Genomic DNA, 20917 nt, shown 5'->3' with positions numbered 1-20917 from the left:
CGTACGACCAGATTTCTTTGGCTGCTGTACTTATAGTCATAAAATGGCAACAAAAAAGCAACTTATTTGGACAATACCCTCTGGAAATTGCAGAGAGGTAATCCTTATCCATATTTGACAGTAAAAACACCATTTAAGAACATGAGAAGGGACATGTTCGCGGTCTATACTCTACTGGGCATTTATATGCTTCATTGTGTCTGAAAAGGTCGATGGACCGTAATTAAACATAAACACTGACTGACCGACACCAGGCGAGTCCCTAAAACGCACAACGGTGACAAATACCTGGTCCAAGGTATGTGCATATTTTACTGAGTATAGGCACTGAGAGCCTTTATTGTCAAAGTTATTTCAGTATTTTACAGTAAATAGACAAAAAATAAAATATTTTGAAGCTGAAGTTGAAAGATTTTCAATTGTATTTGAATTCATACATTGCTTTTCTATTTCAGGGGTAGCGAATACGGTACGACGGCGGACCATAAAAGGTCATCAGCCATGCCCTCCCAAGGGTCACTCTTTACAAATTTTGAGGACGTTCAGGTAAGAATGTAACCTTAACATATAGCCTGCTGGCGGTAAGTGATTTTGCCTTTGCGACCAATGCTGACCATTCGCTTTTCAACCAGTTAATTTTGAGTAATCACCCATTCGATTATTAAAATTTTATGGTGCTGTCCAAGTTGAATGGTAGACCAGTCCATTTTAGAAATTTAGTAGGGTAAAGGTTAAGATAGAATTAAACCTTTGAGTATGTTCTTATAACCATCATAAATTGATTTTGTTTTTATTTATGTTCATTTTTCTCAAAAAGCGGGTCTAAATTTATAATTTTTATGATGATACATTCAATGTTAAAAGGTTAGTGTGGATGCAAGTGAATAGAGAGTATGGGCATACGGAACTACAAGTGGTTGAATAACGACTGAAATATTATGAGACTTGATATCATTAGTTATTACATGTGTGTGTGTGTGTGTATTTTCTGTGCATATCCTGGTGCCGTTACCAGTATAACTGATGATATTGCACTTTTTGTAACATATCGTCATATTTCGCATGCATTCATAGATTGCTAATTAATAATGGTATGCTTTGTCTAAAGTGATATACGATTTTATTTTGTTATCACTGCGCAACTGCAGAACATATTACTACAAAAACAATCACTGCACTTATCATTTGTTTTGCACAATAATTAACCACAAAGCTATAAATTTTCTTGACCCGGGGGATATAGTTATTTCCGCATTCGCTCACAATGTTAACATAAATCACACAGCTGAGTTCTATAGTACTTGGGCTGTAAACACTGGCTCCCACACTTTATGGAGGTGAGCTGAAAAAAGAGCCAGTGATGCTTCCGAGGCGGCGCTAATGACCGGAACTACACGAGAAATGTAAACAAAGACGGAGGGTGAGTTTATTTTTCACTTTCTGTAACAAAGTCTTTATTTAAAAGAAGGGCAATATTCCTCTCAGATTTTGTTAAACTTCTTATGTATGCAGGTCGATCTGCAGAGCAAAGGCATTCTTGACGAGAGAACTTTTGAAAGTTCTAAATAGGACCTAATTAAACTGAAAGTGGACATATGTCTATGTATTTCGACCTAATTTACACAAGTCGGAGATTTCAAAGTTATCGTTCGGATGTGGTTGAAAAGAGTGTCTTAATACTGTATAATCTACGTGATTTGTTGGCGGATTACTACCGTCTATGTGTATTTTTGCACTGGCGCCAGATCAGAAAGAAAATGCCTCTGTACATATTATACCCTACCCCTAGGTATTCTATAAGAACCATGGTCGTGAACGGGAAAATATACTAACCCGTTTCAATCGCGCATTTCATACCTAAAACACGCAGTGGGGTAAATGTGTACTATGGATATCAAACAAGTGGTAATTTATCTTCCATTGTGCACCGGTCACATTTTTCAATACATCTTATCTTATAAAAACAACGCGTAGTTTATAGTAATTTCAACATTACACAAAAAACTTGCTTGAACTTCCCTGGTGAAGTTCCGTTCTAGATTACAAAACCATTCTGATTGGCTGTTGTAAAAATGTATGTCAATCGTCATTTTACTACACGTGTTCGCTAAAATGTGAAAATGCAGCAAAATGTGCAAAATGAATAAAATATACAGAACAGACGCAGACCAATGTACGATTTCAAATTAAAGATCATATACAAGATGAATTTCATTCATCATTTCGAGTTTTAGTGTAAAATTTTGATTTTTTTAAAATCTGTTTTTGTTTGTTTACGTTTCGCCAAACATGTGCGCACTGCCGTGACCTCTAGACCGGATGTTCATTAGGGAAGTTCAAGCAAGTTTTTTCTGTAACGTTGACGAAAGCATAAAATATGTTGATAATCTCAGCAATATGGAATATTGAGACAATGTGACTGGTGCACGATGGAAGATAAATTATCGCTTGTTCAATATACTAGGTACCCATTCACCGAACTGCGCGTTTAAGTTGAGAAATGTACGATTGAAACGGGTTAGTGCACTTTCCCGTTCATGACCATGGTTCTTATAGAATACCTAGGGGTAGGGTATAACATGTACAGAGGCATTTTCTTTCTGATCTGGCGCCAGTGTATTTTTGGCCAAGAAGATTTATTTATTTTGTTGGGTTTAACGTCGCACCGACACAATTATAGGTCATATGGCGACTTTGCAGCTTTGAAAGCGAAGGAAGACCCCAGGTGACCCTCCGTGCACTATTTCATTACGAGCGGGAACCTGGGTAGAACCACCGACCTTCCGTAGGCCAGCTGGATGGCTTCCTCACTTGAAGAATTCAACGCCCCGAGTGAGGCTCGAACCCACATCGATGGTGGGCACGTGATTTGAAGTCAGCGACCTTAACCACTCGGCCACAGAGACCCCCTTTGGCCAAGAGGAGGAGCCAGCAACACAGAGGAGGCGCTTAGAACCAGAGTGGGAGCCAAGACACATTTAATAACAGGGTGCTCAACGCTTTTAAGTTATTACCGAACGATCTGCTTTCCTTAAACTTCATTTAGATATATATCATCCACTTGTCTCTATTGTTACATGTGTAATGGAACTCGAACATAGCGTCATTAGTTGTATACATTTGATATTTGCAATGTAAGGGGTTTTCCCATACGACAATCGTCTTCATAACCAACGAACTTTAGAATTTGATTGAGTAGTTAAAACTATTTAGCAATCGATATAATTACAAATTTTGTTTATTCTTGGAAGAACACTTTTATTTTCAATATTAGCTTTGCTGTGTTTTTAGTCCCGCTTTTAAACTTAAAGGTTTTACTGAAAGTTTTACTGATGGACTTGTAAAATGCCTTGTTTTAATAAGAAAATATGGAACGACATCACTAAATTTTACAACTAAAAGTTATTATCCCACATACTAGTATTCGAAAGGTAACAAACAAATTTAAAACGGCATGGTTTGGAGATATCTATTCCTCAATTCAAATCGAAGGAATTTTGTTTTGTCATTGTCCGTATCCGTTTGTCTGTCGTTCTGAAGCCATGTGTATTCAAATGTACTATTGAGTTACATATTTTGTTATCGTTTGTATATACAGCTATAGAACGACAGAGAAATGGACACGGACAATGTCAAAACTTTATCCCTCCAATTCTAACGGTGAACAAATAACTAAAAAAAAATGACATTTTCAATTTGATTGTTATCTTTTAGAACACGTGTGATAATAATTTTAGCTGTAACTTTTTATAATCTATTTTCATATTTCCTTAGTTAAATTGTACTTGACTTCTGTAATGAACATGCCCATCCATAAGACTTTCAGTAAAACTTACACGTGACTTATCGCACAACAAAGCAAATATTGAAAAAAGGGTTATTTCAATCATTGCCACATTTCTTACACTACCGAGTTCAATTTCAAAAGTCATTGGTCATGAAAACTGTTGTTGAATGAGAAATTCCCTTTACATTGAAAATATCATATACAACTAATGATCCTAAATACCTAAAACAACATGACATTTTCAATTTGATTGTTATCTTTTAGAACATGTGTGATAATAATTTTAGCTGTAACTTTTCGTAACCTATTTTCATATTTCTTTAGTCAAATTGTACTTGACTTCTGTAATGAACATGCCAATCCATATGGGAGATTATGATATTTGAGAAATTCCCTTTACATTGAAAATATCATATACAATTAATGACCCTATCTTTGAGAGCAATTACACATGTAACAACAGAGACAAGACGAAGATATATATCTAAATGCAGCTTATAAGGAAAGCAGATCGTTTGCTAATAATTTAAAAGCGTTGAACACCCTGATATTAAATGTGCCTTGGCTCACACTCTGGTTCTAAGCGCCTCCTCTGTGTCGCTGTCTCCTCCTCTTGACCAAAAATACACATAGACGATAGTAATCTGCCAACAAATCACGTATATTATACAGTAATAAGACATTCTTTTCAACAACATCCAAACGATGACTTTGGAATCTCTGACTTGTGTAAATTAGGGCGAAATACATAGACATATGTCCACTTTCGGTTTAATTCGGTCTTATTACACATCTTTCAAAAGTTCACACGTCAAGACATGCCTTCGCTCTGCAGATTGACCTGCATACATAAGAAGTTTAACAAATTCTGAGAGGAATAGCATTGCCTCTTTTTTGAAATAAGGACTTAAATTTGTTACAGAAAGTAAAAAAATAAAGAAAGTAAAAAATAAACTCACCTTCCGTCTTTGTTCACATTTTTCGTGTAGTTCCGGTCATTAGCGCCGCCTCAAAAATATCACTGGCTCTTCAACTCACCTCCATAAAGTGTGGGAGCCAGTGTTTACAGCCCATGTAGTATACAAAATAAAACAAAACGATATTCAGCTGTCAAATAAGTTAATAGCAATTATGTCTGTTATTTTGTAAGCTTCCGCTGCATTTATTAACAGCTGAATACCATTTTCGCCTTGACTAACTTACACGCTTGAAAGGGCAGTTTTCTCGTAATATTTGTTAATTGCGTTTTGTGTGTGCACCTGCGCGACCACTGCAATGGTTTAGAGCCTTATGAATTTCTAAGACGATTTCAGCAGAAAAGTTTTATGGGTATTCATTTGCATATGTACTTGAAATGTTGTCATAATCACTGGTTTCAAAATAAGGCATTCATTTTGCAATAACTGATCGTTTCTAATTTATTGAGCACGCAACAGATCTTTGTCATATGGTGCTAAATTGTTTATATTTTTAGCTGACCGATGAGGAACGTGTTTACCTAAATGCCGCCTACCTTGGTGATCTGGGTGTCCTCCGGCAGTCCGTAGAAGATGCTGCAGAATCTTCTCTCAATGTCAACTGCCTTGACTACATGGGAAGGAGTGCGCTCCATATTTCCATCGACAGTGAAAAACTCGATGTGATTGAAGTCCTTCTGGACAACCTAAGTTTTAATTGCATCGAGGAGTCACTTCTTCATGCTATAAGTAAGGGCGCCACGAAAATCGTCAAGATTATTACTGAGCATCCAAACTTTATGGCTGGCGAGGACAGACTAAAGAGACTAGGTGTTGGTGAGGCATTCTTCCGGACAGAAGAAAAGAGTCAGTTTTCTCCAGACATTACCCCTCTTATATTAGCTGCTCATTATAACAATCATGAAATCATACAAATGTTCCTTTCACGTAATCATAGAATAGAAAAACCTCATCCAATTTCATGTACATGTAACGATTGTGTGACAAAACAGAATTATGATTCACTCAAAAGGTCAAGGTCTCGACTAAATGCCTACCGGGCACTTGCAAGTCCAGCATATATGGCTCTATCCAGTCCGGATCCCATCATGACAACGTTCGAATTGAGGCAAGAAATGATGAAATTAGCAGAAATAGAGAAAGAGTTCAAGGTGAGATATTAATATGAGCCGCGCCATAAGAAAACCAACATAGTGGCTTTGCGACCAGCATGGATCCAGACCAGCCTGCGCATCCGCGCTGTCTGGTCAGGATCCATGCTGTTCGCTAATGGTTTCTCTAATTGCAATAGGCTTTGAAAGCGAACAGCATGGATCCTGACCAGACTGCGCGGATGCGCAGGCTGGTCTGGATCCATGCTGGTCGCAAAGCCACTATGTTGGTTTTCTTATGGCGCGGCTCATTTGTTTATTTAACATTTAAAATTCAATAAGATAGTTTCAACTAAATCCGTATTGATACCGAATTACCTTTGTTGTGCTCTGTCATAAAACTTAACACTTACGCGTTGAAAAGGGAATTTATACACTTTTACAATTTATTTTGGATATATTTCTTAAATACAGTACAATTTATCTTATGACAGCGCACTATACGATACGAATTTCTTTTTGTTTTACATCACTGAACTGTGGAATACCATTGCTGATAACCGTTACTGTAGCTACAATAACATTCTCTGACACGGATCATGGTTATTGTTTTCAGGAGAACAAAAATATTCTGCACATGGTTTTCAATGTCTTGGCTGAAAAACTTTAAAAAAAATAAGTTTAACTGATCTGTTATATAAAATTACAAAACATTTGTAAAATTAGTTATCAAACTCTCAAGGCGGGTGATTAAACGTACCTAATATAATAAACATAGAGACGTAATTTTATCATATTGTTTTGTCTTTCTGACTGTCTCGGTTATGTTTTAAAACATACATATTATATTGATGTATGGTAAGGCATAATATACAGTAACAAATTTTACAGTTATATGCACGTTATTATTACATAAAATGTTTGGGTGATTTTGTCAAAAATCGTTTTATATAAACAATTGAAAGACGTAACACTAGTTGGAGACTTTAAAATTGATTTATTTAATTAAAAAGCCAACTTTGGTGTTGAAGCATATTTAATCTGAATCACACAGTTGGGTCACCACAGTAACGCATAACCGCTACGGTAATACTTCACCCGAGACACACACTTTGTACATTTCTAAATGAACCATCTGTATACTTTATTATTTTTTGCCTACATATAAAACTGAAGCTTCGTTTCCATGCTGATACAGTAATATGTGATATGCTACATACCTGCCAGAGCATGATAATATTGATAACAATTAATTACCTGCCCGTTTTTCTATAAAACAGAAATATGCCAATGTGAAAATATACAACTGGAATGTGAACAATGGGAGTCTTGGAAACGTGTTTAGAGTGTACTAATATTTGGACGTATACATGCAGAAAACATTAGCCACCCCGACGCTCTTGTTGCACGTGTATACCTTCCGCTAATTAGTTTCATTATCAATTTCATATCAAATTTACAGAAATCGATAGTGTAACTTATCTTTGCTCCTAAGTGAATAAAGCACGAGCAATTCCCGCGAGAAAATTTACGAGAGGAAACTTGCTATACTTTAATCTCTATAAGAGCGGTATTAGAGGGGCAAAGCCTGCAATATTATTTGAACTCGTAAACATCTGTTTCGTATTGGAAAATTATTGTTCATGAACTTTTATCTTCTTTTACAAATGTTTTATCATAAATTGTTCTCGTTTAATTTAATGAACCATGCCACGAGAAAACCAACAGAGTGGCTTTGGGACCAGCATGGAAACAGACCAGCCTGCGCATCCGCGCATTCTGGTCAGGATCCATGCTGTTCGCTAACAGTATCTCTAATTCCAGTAGGCTTTGAAAGCGACCAGCATGGATCCTGACCAGCCTGTGCATCAGGATCCATGCTGTTTGCTTTCAAAGCCTATTGCAATTAAACAAACCGTTAGCGAACAGCATGGATCCTGACCAGACTGCGCGGATGCGCAGGCTGGTCTGGATTCATGCTGGTCGCAAATGCACTATGTTGGTTTTCTCATTATGCTGCTCATATATATAATCTGAAGTTTTTTGATTGAAACATTTTTCTCGTCGTTCTGCTTTTTTATTAATTGAGTGAAATTGTGAAACTATAGTAGGATTTTTTTATAGTTTAAATCCTTGAATCTCCATTTAAATTACCTGCATTCTATAGACATAAGGGAAGTTGACCATTTTTAAAATTGAGAACGCTTTAGAGCAAAAGATGTACAGCAACATTTTTGGAATTTCATGTTATAATCCTAGTAATTTTGTACCCTATATGAGGCATGGTTATTGTAATTTTTTAGTTATAGATTGAATCATATAAAGATAATGCCTAAAATTTTAAATTATGAAACACCATTAAAAACTTACGTCGAGTTGTGCATTGTGTGTATATATAAGCTGTCAGTGTGGCAAGAAACTTAACGACAATAATACAAACAAGACCTTTGTCAAAGTTTATACAAAAGAACCAAATGATTCCTTTTCCCAAATTCAAAATAGGCCCAGAGTTGGTAAAATACATTTATATATTTGTATTTTGTTGTAATTAAACAATGACTTAAGTTACTTATGCTTTCTACATTTGTGTCATTTACACTTAAATCTTGTATTTGCTATACATGGTGTGCCTGAAGTCGTTGGTTATAGTGTTACATATGTGGCCGGTATGCTGTCACAAAATATATTCAAGCTGCAGTTAGATAGTGAAAAAAAAAATTTGAACAAAATAAAGAGAGAAGCTCATGATAAACACAATCATTTTCACAATTATGATATGACTTTCAGCTGATTTTGAATTACAGCTGTCCGATATCTATTATTTGTCAACAAGCACGTGTATGCTGCCTGTTACGGAGATATTTCGAGACTCAAATTACCAAGTTAATGTCTTAGTTAGTAGTTATAATTATGCCTTAATGATTAGATTAACGCCCAGAAGAAGGGTTTTACCGAAAAAAAGTTGTAACATGATATTCGACGAGGCTTATAATCTTATATTTGCGTGAAACCATACACAAATTTGCGTAATTATACAATTATTTGAAATTAAATATATTTTAGGTTTTCACGTTCGCCTTACGAAACAACATATTTTCGAGACAGTTTCGTGATTAATGAGATAATTCTTGTAATTTAAGAGTGGGTAATATTACAATCTTAGTCATATTGATTTTGAATGACGTCTTGAAAAAACTTTAAATCGACGCTACGTGCAATTACTGTTATTATGTTATTGTAAATTCTGCTATTGAAAAATAATTGCTATATAAATTATTGATAATTATAGCATAATTATTCGCTTGCAGGATGGTCGCTGTAAAATTAATTGAAAAAAAATGTTTTAAGGTGTATATATTAAAGCCTTTGTTATACCATAACTGGAATAAATTTTCATATCTCTTTTAGTTTTCGACCATCGTTCTGTTTCAGTATCTATATATGTAGAAATTTCATAACGTTTTCCTTAGTTCATTCGTAGTCTTCGCTGATAAATAAGCATTTATGTTCTTGCAACATGATGCTACCAAAAACTCTCACTTTGGTAAAGATGTGTTAGACTTTCGAAGAGGAATTTTTTATAATCTACTTTAAAGTTCTTTACGCAGTAGTTATCTTATCGTGATTAAATAGGTATGAATTATCAAATATTCCTGTTTGATTAAATATATATGAATTTATTATTAATTTACATAATACAAATTATTTATTATTTTATACATTATAACACAGAGCGAATACCTCAGTTTAGTTGAAAAGTGTATGAATTTTGCATGCGAGTTGATGGACTTGTGCCGAGGGACACAGGAGGTAGAGGCCGTGCTCAGTGAAGGAAGTGATTGCTCCTCGGACAATGGCAAGCGAGATCCACTGGCGAGATTAAAAATGGCCATCAGGTACCAGGAGAAGAAGGTAAATCAGTTTCAGTATGTCTTTGATGTAAGAAAAAAATATCAAGAGTATGGATAGTTTTCATGAAATGATTTTATATTGTCACAGATTTATTAGCTGTCACGACAACATTATTTTCAGTGTAAAATGTCTCCAAATACTTAGACTCAGTGTTGTTATATTGCCTGGTACTTTGGGATCATAGGAACGGTCTAATCATACTGTAACAGACTCAATCAAAACGAGTATGAAGTTCTGTTGCTTGATTGTGTTCTTTGTTCCCAAAGGATCTTTTCACAGGTTTTGAAAAAAATTGCTAAATTCCTAAGAGGAGTATTTGCTTCTAAGGGGTTAATGCCGACATTTACAACACTAACTGGGTAACAATATATTATTTTACTGTCTTTTAAGAATCAGAGGTGGAGGATAAATGTGACAAAATATCTTCTGTTATATTGTCAGTGGTAGCCAGATTACCTGTTCACAATTTAGAAAAGTATAAGTTTACAAATACAAATTCATTATTTTGAAGAAATTAAGTTTGGTATCAAGGATAAAGCTGTCTGACTTGGACAATTGTATCCATTATATTAAAAGATAAGTATGTTCGTGTGTTAATGGTTTTGGCAAGTATTACATAAGAAAATGCTTTTGCTTCAACAATCCATATTTCGCATGAACCAGTTCACTTCACGGAAATCTCATGATTGGAAAAATGGCAGTCATGATAGCGCTGCTGAATAGCGATATTTGTTTTCAACCTATTGGTCTCAAATAGGAAAAAAACTATCAATTAAAATGAGTTATGAAGCCACGTGGAGTGTTAGACCAATTAATAAAGGAAGTAATAACTGCAAGGGTTATCGCTTTTATATATTGCATTCAATCAATAAATCAAATCGTGCTGCATGAAGTCAAAGACCTCACAAAATGAGAAAAAAAAAACAACATTTAATTCCTCAGTCACTATTAACAATATGATTTACGGGTTATTGGAGCTAATCAAATCTAATTGATGGTTTAAAGCAGTTATCTTGTATTGTATAATTGGATAAAATACCAGACTAGGATGTGATAAAAGTTCCAATTTAGCGAGATGTTCGTTAATAAATGTTTATTTCAGGTACTTGTTTATTTTTTTCTTCACTGTTAATAACAGATCTGGAAGGCTGTCAGTATACCAAAAAGGTTGAACTTTTGGATAATAGACCAGTACCAAACCAGATACGCTGTAACTGAAACTGAAACTAATTAATTTGATTTAATGACTATTTCCAGACAATGACATATTCAATGGCGTTGTACATTTAATTTAACAAGCCTTAAAAATATTAATGATGACATGTAAAAACTCACAAAAAAATCAAAACTGACACCTGCTGTTATCGCACTTAAAACGATTTTAATTTTTAAAACAATGCCTTACAGTAAAGTCTCTAAAATACAGTGTCTTAAGATTTTGTTTGAATGTAACAAGTGATTCACTACGTTGTTATTATAACTAAACTAGATATTATTTCCTTAAATATTATCTTAAATATTTTCTGAAATTCTGTATATATACGGATATATTATTGAACCTGTTTTTCGTCTTATTTATTATCCCTAGCCGAAAGCCGAGGGATATAGTTTTGGCGTTATCAAACCGTCCGTCTGTCCGGAGCCATATCTATGGTTTGTAGTATTTAAATGAAACATGGTAGAAATGTCACCAACAAGTTTCAGTCAGATTGCCTGATGAAGGCAAGATTTATAGTCCTATATATACTACACATATATAGTTTGCAGTCAAATCTTATGTCCATCCGGAGCCATATCTAAGACATAGTTTGAAGGAATTCAATAAAACATGGTCAGAAAATGTTACCTGCTACAATGAAACGAGGCCATGCAAACATCAGCCAGATTGCTTGAGGAAGACAATATTTTGACCCTTTGTTCTTATAAGTGTTGTGTAGGCATAGCAGTTCGCTGAATTTGCTTGTTTGCAACATACTTATTTGTAGAATCTGTACCATAAATAAAAGATCAAACGTAATTCAGTGCCCGTTTTACTCATAGTTAACTTTTATCTGAACTTTTCTAATTACAGCACACGGCATGATACTTCTTCGCAAAAATCGTTCGGTCATTGGTCCAGGCCTTTAACCATCCCCGTTTCTCCATATTTAGCAGTAATTTCGACATCATATTATATACTCGTCATTCAAGAATGACAGCCGATGAAGGAATATCAACACTTTCATGTTTAGATTGCCATTTTGCTTGGCTGTAATATTGGGCAGTCGGAGCTTGGTGTCTTTAATTAAAGTGAGATACTGTTACAAGATATGTTTCATAACACGTTATTATTCAAGTCAATCATTCTGTGTGTGGGAGAAGCCATGTAAGGGCTTGGCTTGCACTTTTACATGAAAGAGTAAATATCATATACCCTTCCCACCCAACGTCACTCCCCATGGACACACACACGTGCGCGCGCGGGGGCCTACACACTTTATATTTTGGTAGAGGGACTTAGGATAAGGGTAATGCATTTCATTTTTACTTCTTTAGATCTAATATATTTTGCAAAATTACAATGAAATATAACAGTGCTATTAAAATTTATCAAATATTGATGCATTGTAAGCTCATACAATTTTGGTATCATTTGAGAGTGTATTGTCTACTGAAAAGGATATATAAATTACATGAAAAAATATGTTATAGAATTTATTATTTTACTTATTAGTCTTTATTGATACTTCGAAAGAAATCCAGTTATTACCGTGTAAGATTTATCATTTCGCTGTCATAAAACATGATGGAAATGATTTTGTGCATATTATTATAGTCATCTTATCAATTAATTTTTGTTCAGCAGACACAACTCTTTCAAATGATACCCCCAAAACACCCCACGGGATCACCAGGCATCGAACTATTACCTATTTGCGGATCGGATACCTAAATGAAATATTGGCAGTTAGCTAGAAAAAAGGGTTCTCTTTGTTGTATAGTAATTTCTTCTAGAATGACGGCCTTTTTCTTTGGTTTACAAAATGTTCAACTTCTCATACACTTCTTAAAGGAATAGATTCAAAGTTGCTCAGATGCACAACCTTACAATTTGCTTCAACTTTTAGCCGGACATCCTTCTTGTGAAGATGGCCTGTACTAAACAATTTGCTCTTTTATAGTATGGCGCAGTATGTGGAGGCATCCGTGTCCTATTGACACAATGCAAGCTTTTTAAGTATATCTAATCTGGCTATTGTTATGCTATGCATATTTTATTACACGTGTTTCTGTTTATTCAAAAACGGTCAGTTTGAGGCATCAAAAAGGAAACGATAAAATAAAAAAAATGTTTGAACTATTTATTATTTGATTAACCCGTACCCGGACTATCTAAAAATCTTCTTTGTTGCATTTTATATATTGAGGTTTATCTAATACAACTTCATAGATTGTAACAGGACCCGTTAGAATTAGCAGTAAGTTGTTTCACAACAGATTCATCTTAACTATTTGGCTATTCTTACAATCTGAGTCAAGCAGATGTAAGATTGATTTGACATAAAATGAATTAAAGATACTTTTTGGAAAGGATACAAGTTGTATCCTATGAAATAAAAATGTTTTAAAAGTTCAGACGTTTTAAAAGTTCAGACTTAGGAAGAACCTTAGGCTGAAACTTAAAATACACTTCCGTGAATTGGGCCCTGTGTCCTAAGTTACCATCATGGCAACGTACCAGAACTGTGTATTTTGAAGTAAAATGTTAGCATTAATTAACAACATTTAGCGTTTTATAATGTTTTAGTTTTCAGCCACTTACCCTACTTTTATGTTTGGTTATTACAACTTCTTTTAATGGATTTTAATTGTTAATTTTTTTTTATTACATTAAAGTAATAGATAAAATTAGACTGTTTGTTTTTTGAATTAGCACATTATAGATAGACTAACAATTGTGAACAGCACTATGGAAGGCCGGTGCGCCATGCTAGTTGCCAGATGTTAAATGCCAAATAACTTACAAAAATACTATTTACCAACATCTGGCAAATAGCATTGAGCATTTGCCTTCCATAGCAATCTGTAAGTATATCATTTTTACAAGTAAAATTCTTGGGCTCCGTTTGGACTCCACAGATTGAGATTAGGGTTAAAGTAGACAAAAACGCTTTAAGAAATTGTATTAAAGGTCTGTATCATATTTGTAATATATGGAAGACACAGTTAAACAATGCTATGAAATTTCTTGTAATCCTAGTTGTTCGTCTTGTTCAAGAAATGATGTTGTGTGTTGTTTTTCCCCTTAGTAAACTATATCTATTTGTGATCAGTTTTGTTTTATGATTATAGATTTAAGAGATCTTTCGACCAGAATTTCATATAGAGCAATAGCTAAGATAATAGATCAAAATATGGTGAGAGATGGCTATTTTTGTCAATGCCGCGACGGAACTAATTCGCCGGCACCGGCATCAAATGTCTCGTGGATGTAGGCATACGCACACTAATGTATGTATCTGGCGTTTTCAAGTGTGTTGCTCATCCAAAATGCCAGCAGCACATTACGAGTGTATGGTACGGTTCAGAGATGGGATTCCTTCAGTCTCTCTTAATTGGCGCATACGCATAAATTGTATGTTTTTGACTGTTTTCCAGTTTGTTGCTCATCCAAATTGTCAGCAGCATATGACAAGTATATGGTACGGTTCAGAGATGGGATTCCTTCAGTCGTTTAACTGGCTCAGAGAGAGTGTATATGCTATCCTGTTTCTACCTGCGATACCCTTCCTCTGTGCAGTATATGTTATTTTTCCAAATTCCAAGGTATGCCACTTTGTTTATAAAATCAACATTGTATCCAGATTTGTTTTAACTTTCATCGTTGTTATAACTAATAACATTATTATAACATAGAAGTTAGTTTCAGTAACAATTAAAGTTTAATAAAAAGATGACGTTTACTTAACGCAAATTGAGTCTGAAGTTCAAATAACAATGAATCTAATTTGACTACGATAAGCGCTGCAATAATTGTCTGTTTCACATACTATAATAATTCCTCTCTCATAACATATTTCATTTTCAAAGGTTGATGAATGCTTGTTAATTGATAGATGCTCTGTCTTTGTTTCTTTTCAGCTCGGTTCTATTATGCGATGCCCTGTGACAAAATTTTTCACTCATACTACTTCACATATTTGTTTCCTTATATTACTGGCTGTGGCCACATTCCGGCTCTCCGAGGGTAATGTATCCATAGGGTCAACTAAAGACATGAAGGATTCGCATTACTCCCATCTTTCAGAGTAAGTATTATATATCTCTCGCGGAACTGCGATACAATTACCACAGATCGGTTCTTTTTACTTTAGGACAAAGACTGCTACCCGTCAACAGTTAGTGACTTAGAGAACGAAAATATACCGATTTCAGAGAACACTGTTTGGAAATTGCAAAGATGTTGAAATTACCTTGGTTATATCCCACGAAGCCTACTTACGACTAAATTTGAACTTTGGTGTAAGATGTTTCAAGAAAATGATTTAGATTGGATTCATTTAATCATACGGCTAATAGCTAGTACCTGATGTGTGTGCGTGTGTGTGTGTGTGCTCCGGTTTAACGTCTTTTTCAACAGTTTTTCAATCATATAAACGACGGTGTCTACTTGTAGCAGTGAGCACAATGCCCAAGCAGAAAGGAAATATGACATTGAATTAAGCGCATCATATTAAAATGACAAAGAAAAGTGTTAGAAGAGAACTTAGGATAAAACTTGTGACCATTTCCGAAACTGGCGCATATTAGGTCGGGTCACTTTTAATATTCTCATAATTGGGCATACACTTTAAGAATTCACATAAACAAAACAAGATTGATTATAAAATAAATTGCAATATCATTTTTCTCACCAAAATACCAAAGTCGGCTTCAGAACAAATGCTAGCAATCTATAGCTTGTTGCAAAGTTCATATTGTAAATAACCAATCTCTCCGTGTTTGTGTGTGTATGGGGGGGATATTGATTGGAGTTTATACATGTATTGCTTTACTAGACTTGATTAAAACAGTGAATATTTATGAGCTAGGTACCGATGTTGAGACCTCACGTGATCTTGGAACTATTTTTGACCTTTGTTGAATGAAAACAGTTCATTGCATTTTAATCTATACATATGATCTATGCTGTTTGCGACAACGGCGCAATAAAACTGTCATAGAATATATTGATTGTCAGGTCTGATTAAGAGAAATGTCTGCACTGTTTTTGAGTATAAACGTAAATCAGGTTGCAAAGATGTCTGATGCTGTCTTGCCCATTTCTGCTATTTATGATTATCGTTAAATATCTGTAATTCAAGAAGCTATTCTGGTTGTAAGATTCTGCTGGCTAGACATATATATCATTACAGATCATTCAACAATTATACTATGAAGCATTGCGTCTGAAAACTGTCAAAGTCGCGCCATCGGAGACACAGCAATAACATATATGTGTTTTTTATCTATGTGTACGTTACTAACATAAGCAATATTATGTACAAATAAGTATTACCTATAACTACTTTAAGGACAGCGTTTCTTCTTTGCGGTTACAGTAACCAATATGTGAAAGCTCTTTCAGAAAGGGATGGACATGTAATGTACGATACTTTAACGCAATCTAAAACCTGTCTGGCATGCGCCTATTTAATAGCTTTTATTAAAAACAACTGTTCCAGTAATATCCAGTCTTCTGTTTCAGGGAGGAGAAGATAGAAAGTTTATTAAAAGAAACTCTCAGACCTGCAAGCACCTTATTAACACATGTACAAATTTGTATTGTATTTTGGATATTAGGTGAGTATTCATACCTATATGAATTTATACTGTTTTGTCGGTATTTAGAGAGTACAAAAATTTACGGATCCTATGCGAGTCATTATCGTCTTAGGGGTAATGGATGCGGTGAATATTTACACATTTCTTTAAGATTTTACCTCAAAAATGAACATGAACAAATTGGTAATTTGTATGAGCATTTAGTGAATATAACATATGCAATCAACATTTATATTTGTGCATTTTGGATTTAGGTAAGTAAACAGGCATACGCAAATCTGGATTTAGATATTGTATATGTTTTGGTTTTTTTTGTGCAAATGCTTACTTACATATGTGTTTAATATGCTCGCCTAAGTGCAGTGTGCTCAATGTGAGCTATCGGAATCATTTACCATCCGGTGTGCGTCCGTTCGGGGGCTTTTACTGTCATCACTACGCTGTTTAGTTTAAACGATCTATCTTATGAAAACCTTTGGTGGATCGCTATGAAATATGCCATGGAGAGAAAAAACTTTAGAAACAATCTTCATTTCAGAGGGCATCAGCAAGATTTCAAGTTAATTTCACAGAAATGTTCCTTTGGTGATCCCCAAGCTAGAGTATTCAAATTATGTCAGTTAAGGATGTACGAGCGTTAGTTTTCAGGATATCCGCCATTATGAAAACATGTTTCTTTCAATATTTCTTTCTAATAAAATGTATGCCGAAATAAATGCTAAATCATCTAAATATGGCTCAAATATCTATTTTAAGTGGAAGAGGTTTGGTTCTGATATTTTTCTGACTGCTATATTATATTAAATAATGAGCTACAATCATATTTAAATTTTTCAACATAGCACTTTAAAATTATCAGGCAAGTGTCAATTAAAACGTAAAGAACTAAAAATATCAAAAATCATAGTCTGTACATTTTTTTTCTAGATATATCTCATAGATGTACGGCGACGCCAACTTCTGTCTTTCCATTTTGAAGCATACATTTGTGTCATTAATGCAGCAATATATTTTTTAAATCTTAAAAATAATAGAATTTTAGTAGATTTAAATACGATTTTCCATTGAAAAAAGTGGGTTGGTCAATTTTGTCAACATATGAAAATGATAGAGATTTGTAAGTGACATTTAGGCTTAAATATTACATATATAACATGTATTCATAGCAACCTGTAAGATCTGAAATCCTTACAACATTAAATGGAATATTATATGTTTGATAAAGTACACCATTTTAAAATTTTGTTCAATTTCCGAAATGCTTAAACAGTGGGTGAAGAAAATGCCCCATAAGATAAAATCAAGTCCGGTGGCCTGTGTTTTTTTTTAGGTACTAGTAAACATAAATGAATTAGCGCTAAGTTTCTTTAGCACCTAATCCATTATGCAAACCAAAGAGGAGGGCTGTCATGATTCTAGATCGCTCACCCGAGTTAAACAGCTAGAATAATATATAACATACCTTATTTTTATTTACAGGAGAAAACAGCAACGTCTAATAACGATCATGTTTGTCGACAAGGATGTACGATCAAATTTTTTCTATATTCAAGATTTTCTTGTAGTCTGTGAGCTTGAAGATTTGTAGTTTCTAAGAGATGACAGCCCTCCTCTTTGGTTTGCATAATGGATTAGGTGCTAAAGAAACTTAGCGCTAATTCATTTATGTTTACTAGTACCTAAAATTTGACGCATTATATCTTGATTCGAGAATATTTCGTATTCATAATGCTCACTCTGTTGTTCTGTTCCCGAAATCAAGACCAAACTGTAGAGTATCGCAGTTCTGAAAGTTTGCAAGGTTTTTTGCATGATTAACAAGTTCAAAACAAATCTCTGGTGTATAATTTAGTGTTTGTCTGCATCAGTCTGACGTGATTTCTGCTGATAATGATAATAATATGGTGTGAAGTCGCACAGATATGGTACGACATAGACCGTATTTATCAACAATTCAGAGCTTTTCGTCTTCACAAACTTGATTGTAAATATTTATGTTACTAAAATACCGAATTTAATGAAAGCCTACATAAAACTTAAAGTATTAAATGGCAAAGTTCAAAAATTCTTTTTAATACTAAAATATTGAATTTAATGAAAGCCTACTGAAAACTTAATAAAGTATTTAATGACAAAGGTCTTATAAAATTCTTTACATTATAACTGCTAAAGAAATATATGAAATAAAACATAGTGAATCAAAATTTTCAAATATTTGCAAACGAATACTACTAAATGTCAATTAAGTTTAAATTCAGAATTATTTCCTATTTAAACAGTTTTCATGTTTTGCAAGGAAAGTTTTCAATATGGTCTTTCAATATAGAAAAAAGTTGATCTCGCCAAAACATAAATAGCTTATGGCTATGAAGTACATTATGGTTCACGTCATAATAATTGAGCCGCGCCATGAGAAATTCAACATAGTGCGTTTGCGACCAGCATGGATCCAGACCAGCCTGCGCATCCGCGCAGTCTGGTCAGGATCCATGATATTCACTTTCAAAGCCTATTGCAATTAGAGAAACCATTAGCGAACAGCATGGACCCTGACCAGACTGCGCGGATGCGCAGGCTGGTCTAGATCCATGCTGGTCGCAAAGCCAATATGTTGGTTTTCTCATGGTGGGGCTCATGTGATTCATCAATAATGATATAAAGTATAAAAAATGTATACTGCTACTTTTATGGACGGTGCTATTTGAAATTATTACTGTACAGTGTGGATCATAATTGCAATGATAGATTCGTGTTCAATCGATTGTATTATAATGAAATGGTATAATGTTATTAAGCCAGCATTGACGGGTTGACATGATGTTAAAGATCAGATGTAAATGAACGGCCAATGCCCTTGTTGTACTTTCTTGATTCTGAAGATTGTGCCGATAAATAAATAATATCAGTTACATATCTTCACAAATAGACCAGACACCGCTTTTGATATGCATTTAATAATTGTATTTAACCCTCTAAACCAGTTTAGAGGAAACTTACAACCTGTTTAAGACACCTGAATGTTTAAGTTTGATTTTAATAGAAGTAAAAGTAGAGACAACAGTTTGTAGACGTTGAGTGCTTTTTTAAAATGCATTGCATACCTTGTGTACTATATCGTATCATTTCTGTTATAATGAAATAGTTTGAAAGTAAGCGAAATAAAACAAAACAACTTTTCAACGTACTAATAGTCCTTTGATAACATATGTTTCAGTCTTATTGTGACTAAGTTTAATCATTTCACAGTTTTATGTAATTGAAACACTATTTATTAAATCTTGGCAGGTAATAAATACAATATCATGTTTGCCTGTTATAGTATGAATAACTTGTATGTTAAGTAAGGTTTTCCAAGAAATAATGAATTATGTTTGTTGACCGAAACCACTAACAGAGCACTGAATATAAAAAGACATACTTTAAATTTTAAAAGCACCATGGCAGTTGAAAATGAATGACATTAAATTGTCGCTACATAAAACCTATACTGGAAGCACGTATTGTGTAAAAATTCCTGTTTGCTTGCATGAGATTTGTGCTTCAAACGAGGCGCTTGCCCGTGCCTTCATGTCTTTTGATGATGTACCTGGAGAATTTCCAAAACCATGAAAGCTTGGAACTAGCCATAGACGTTAACCATATCTGGATAACACTGAAGGAATTAGAAGACAAGAGATTGCAGTTATCTCAATTTAAAACTGTATTATGTTTTCTGACATTGTTGATTCACCTAGCTGCACGCAATGTTTAACATTTTACCAAACTGGTTTTCTTCGGTCTTGCTTTCACCTCCGTACATTGAATTTTATAAGCTTAAATACTGTATTTTTGCGATCTTATATTTAAACTTATTGCAAGCTAGAAGTCAACATTATTGACTGTTTTATTTTCGTGTACTTATTTACGCCAGCTACAACAATATTGGCTCCAAAACATTGTGCAATATCCTTTTCGTAAATTCAAGGAAGTGCTCCGGTTGAATTGTCAATCTTAGGTCAAAATTTCTCAGAAACCAATTTACTATATTGATCTTGAGTAGAATTCTTCACAAAAGCAAATGAATATAGCGAAATTGCATTGCAATTCACATTTTTCCATCAAAAAGACATTTATACGATATTTCTTAATAAAAGACCACATCCGATTTATAGTTGAAAATTTACCGTAATTGTGTTTGAACTGGCTGCTGTCGTCGAAATTAATTGAGAGATGCTAAAGAATGGGTTTTGAATTGACCAACTGCTGCCTTAATTTAAATACTGCCACTAACAGGAAATAACTTTTACATTTATATTAAGGCAAATGACGTTGGACTTGAAAACTCTTTTCTCATTTACACGACAAAC

General features: G+C 34.3%; 1 protein-coding gene across 6 annotated transcripts in view; it reads left to right on the top strand.

The window, feature by feature from the left end:
- The window catches only part of LOC123564762 (short transient receptor potential channel 7-like), a 94042-nt gene that overhangs the window by 50823 nt on the left and 22302 nt on the right, over positions 1–20917 (top strand). For all 6 annotated transcript variants that reach the window (XM_045358562.2, XM_045358558.2, XM_045358563.2 and 3 more), the window contains exons 2-7: positions 456–546; positions 5262–5915; positions 9588–9767; positions 14406–14573; positions 14889–15055; positions 16495–16589. In XM_045358562.2, coding sequence (XP_045214497.1) covers positions 456–546; positions 5262–5915; positions 9588–9767; positions 14406–14573; positions 14889–15055; positions 16495–16589 — 1355 coding nt within the window. The remainder of the gene's footprint in view (positions 1–455; positions 547–5261; positions 5916–9587; positions 9768–14405; positions 14574–14888; positions 15056–16494; positions 16590–20917) is intronic.

Source organism: Mercenaria mercenaria, chromosome 2, assembly GCF_021730395.1.
Source record: "Mercenaria mercenaria strain notata chromosome 2, MADL_Memer_1, whole genome shotgun sequence".
Classification (NCBI taxonomy): Eukaryota; Metazoa; Mollusca; class Bivalvia; order Venerida; family Veneridae; genus Mercenaria; species Mercenaria mercenaria.
This window is presented reverse-complemented; position numbering and strand designations above follow the sequence as displayed.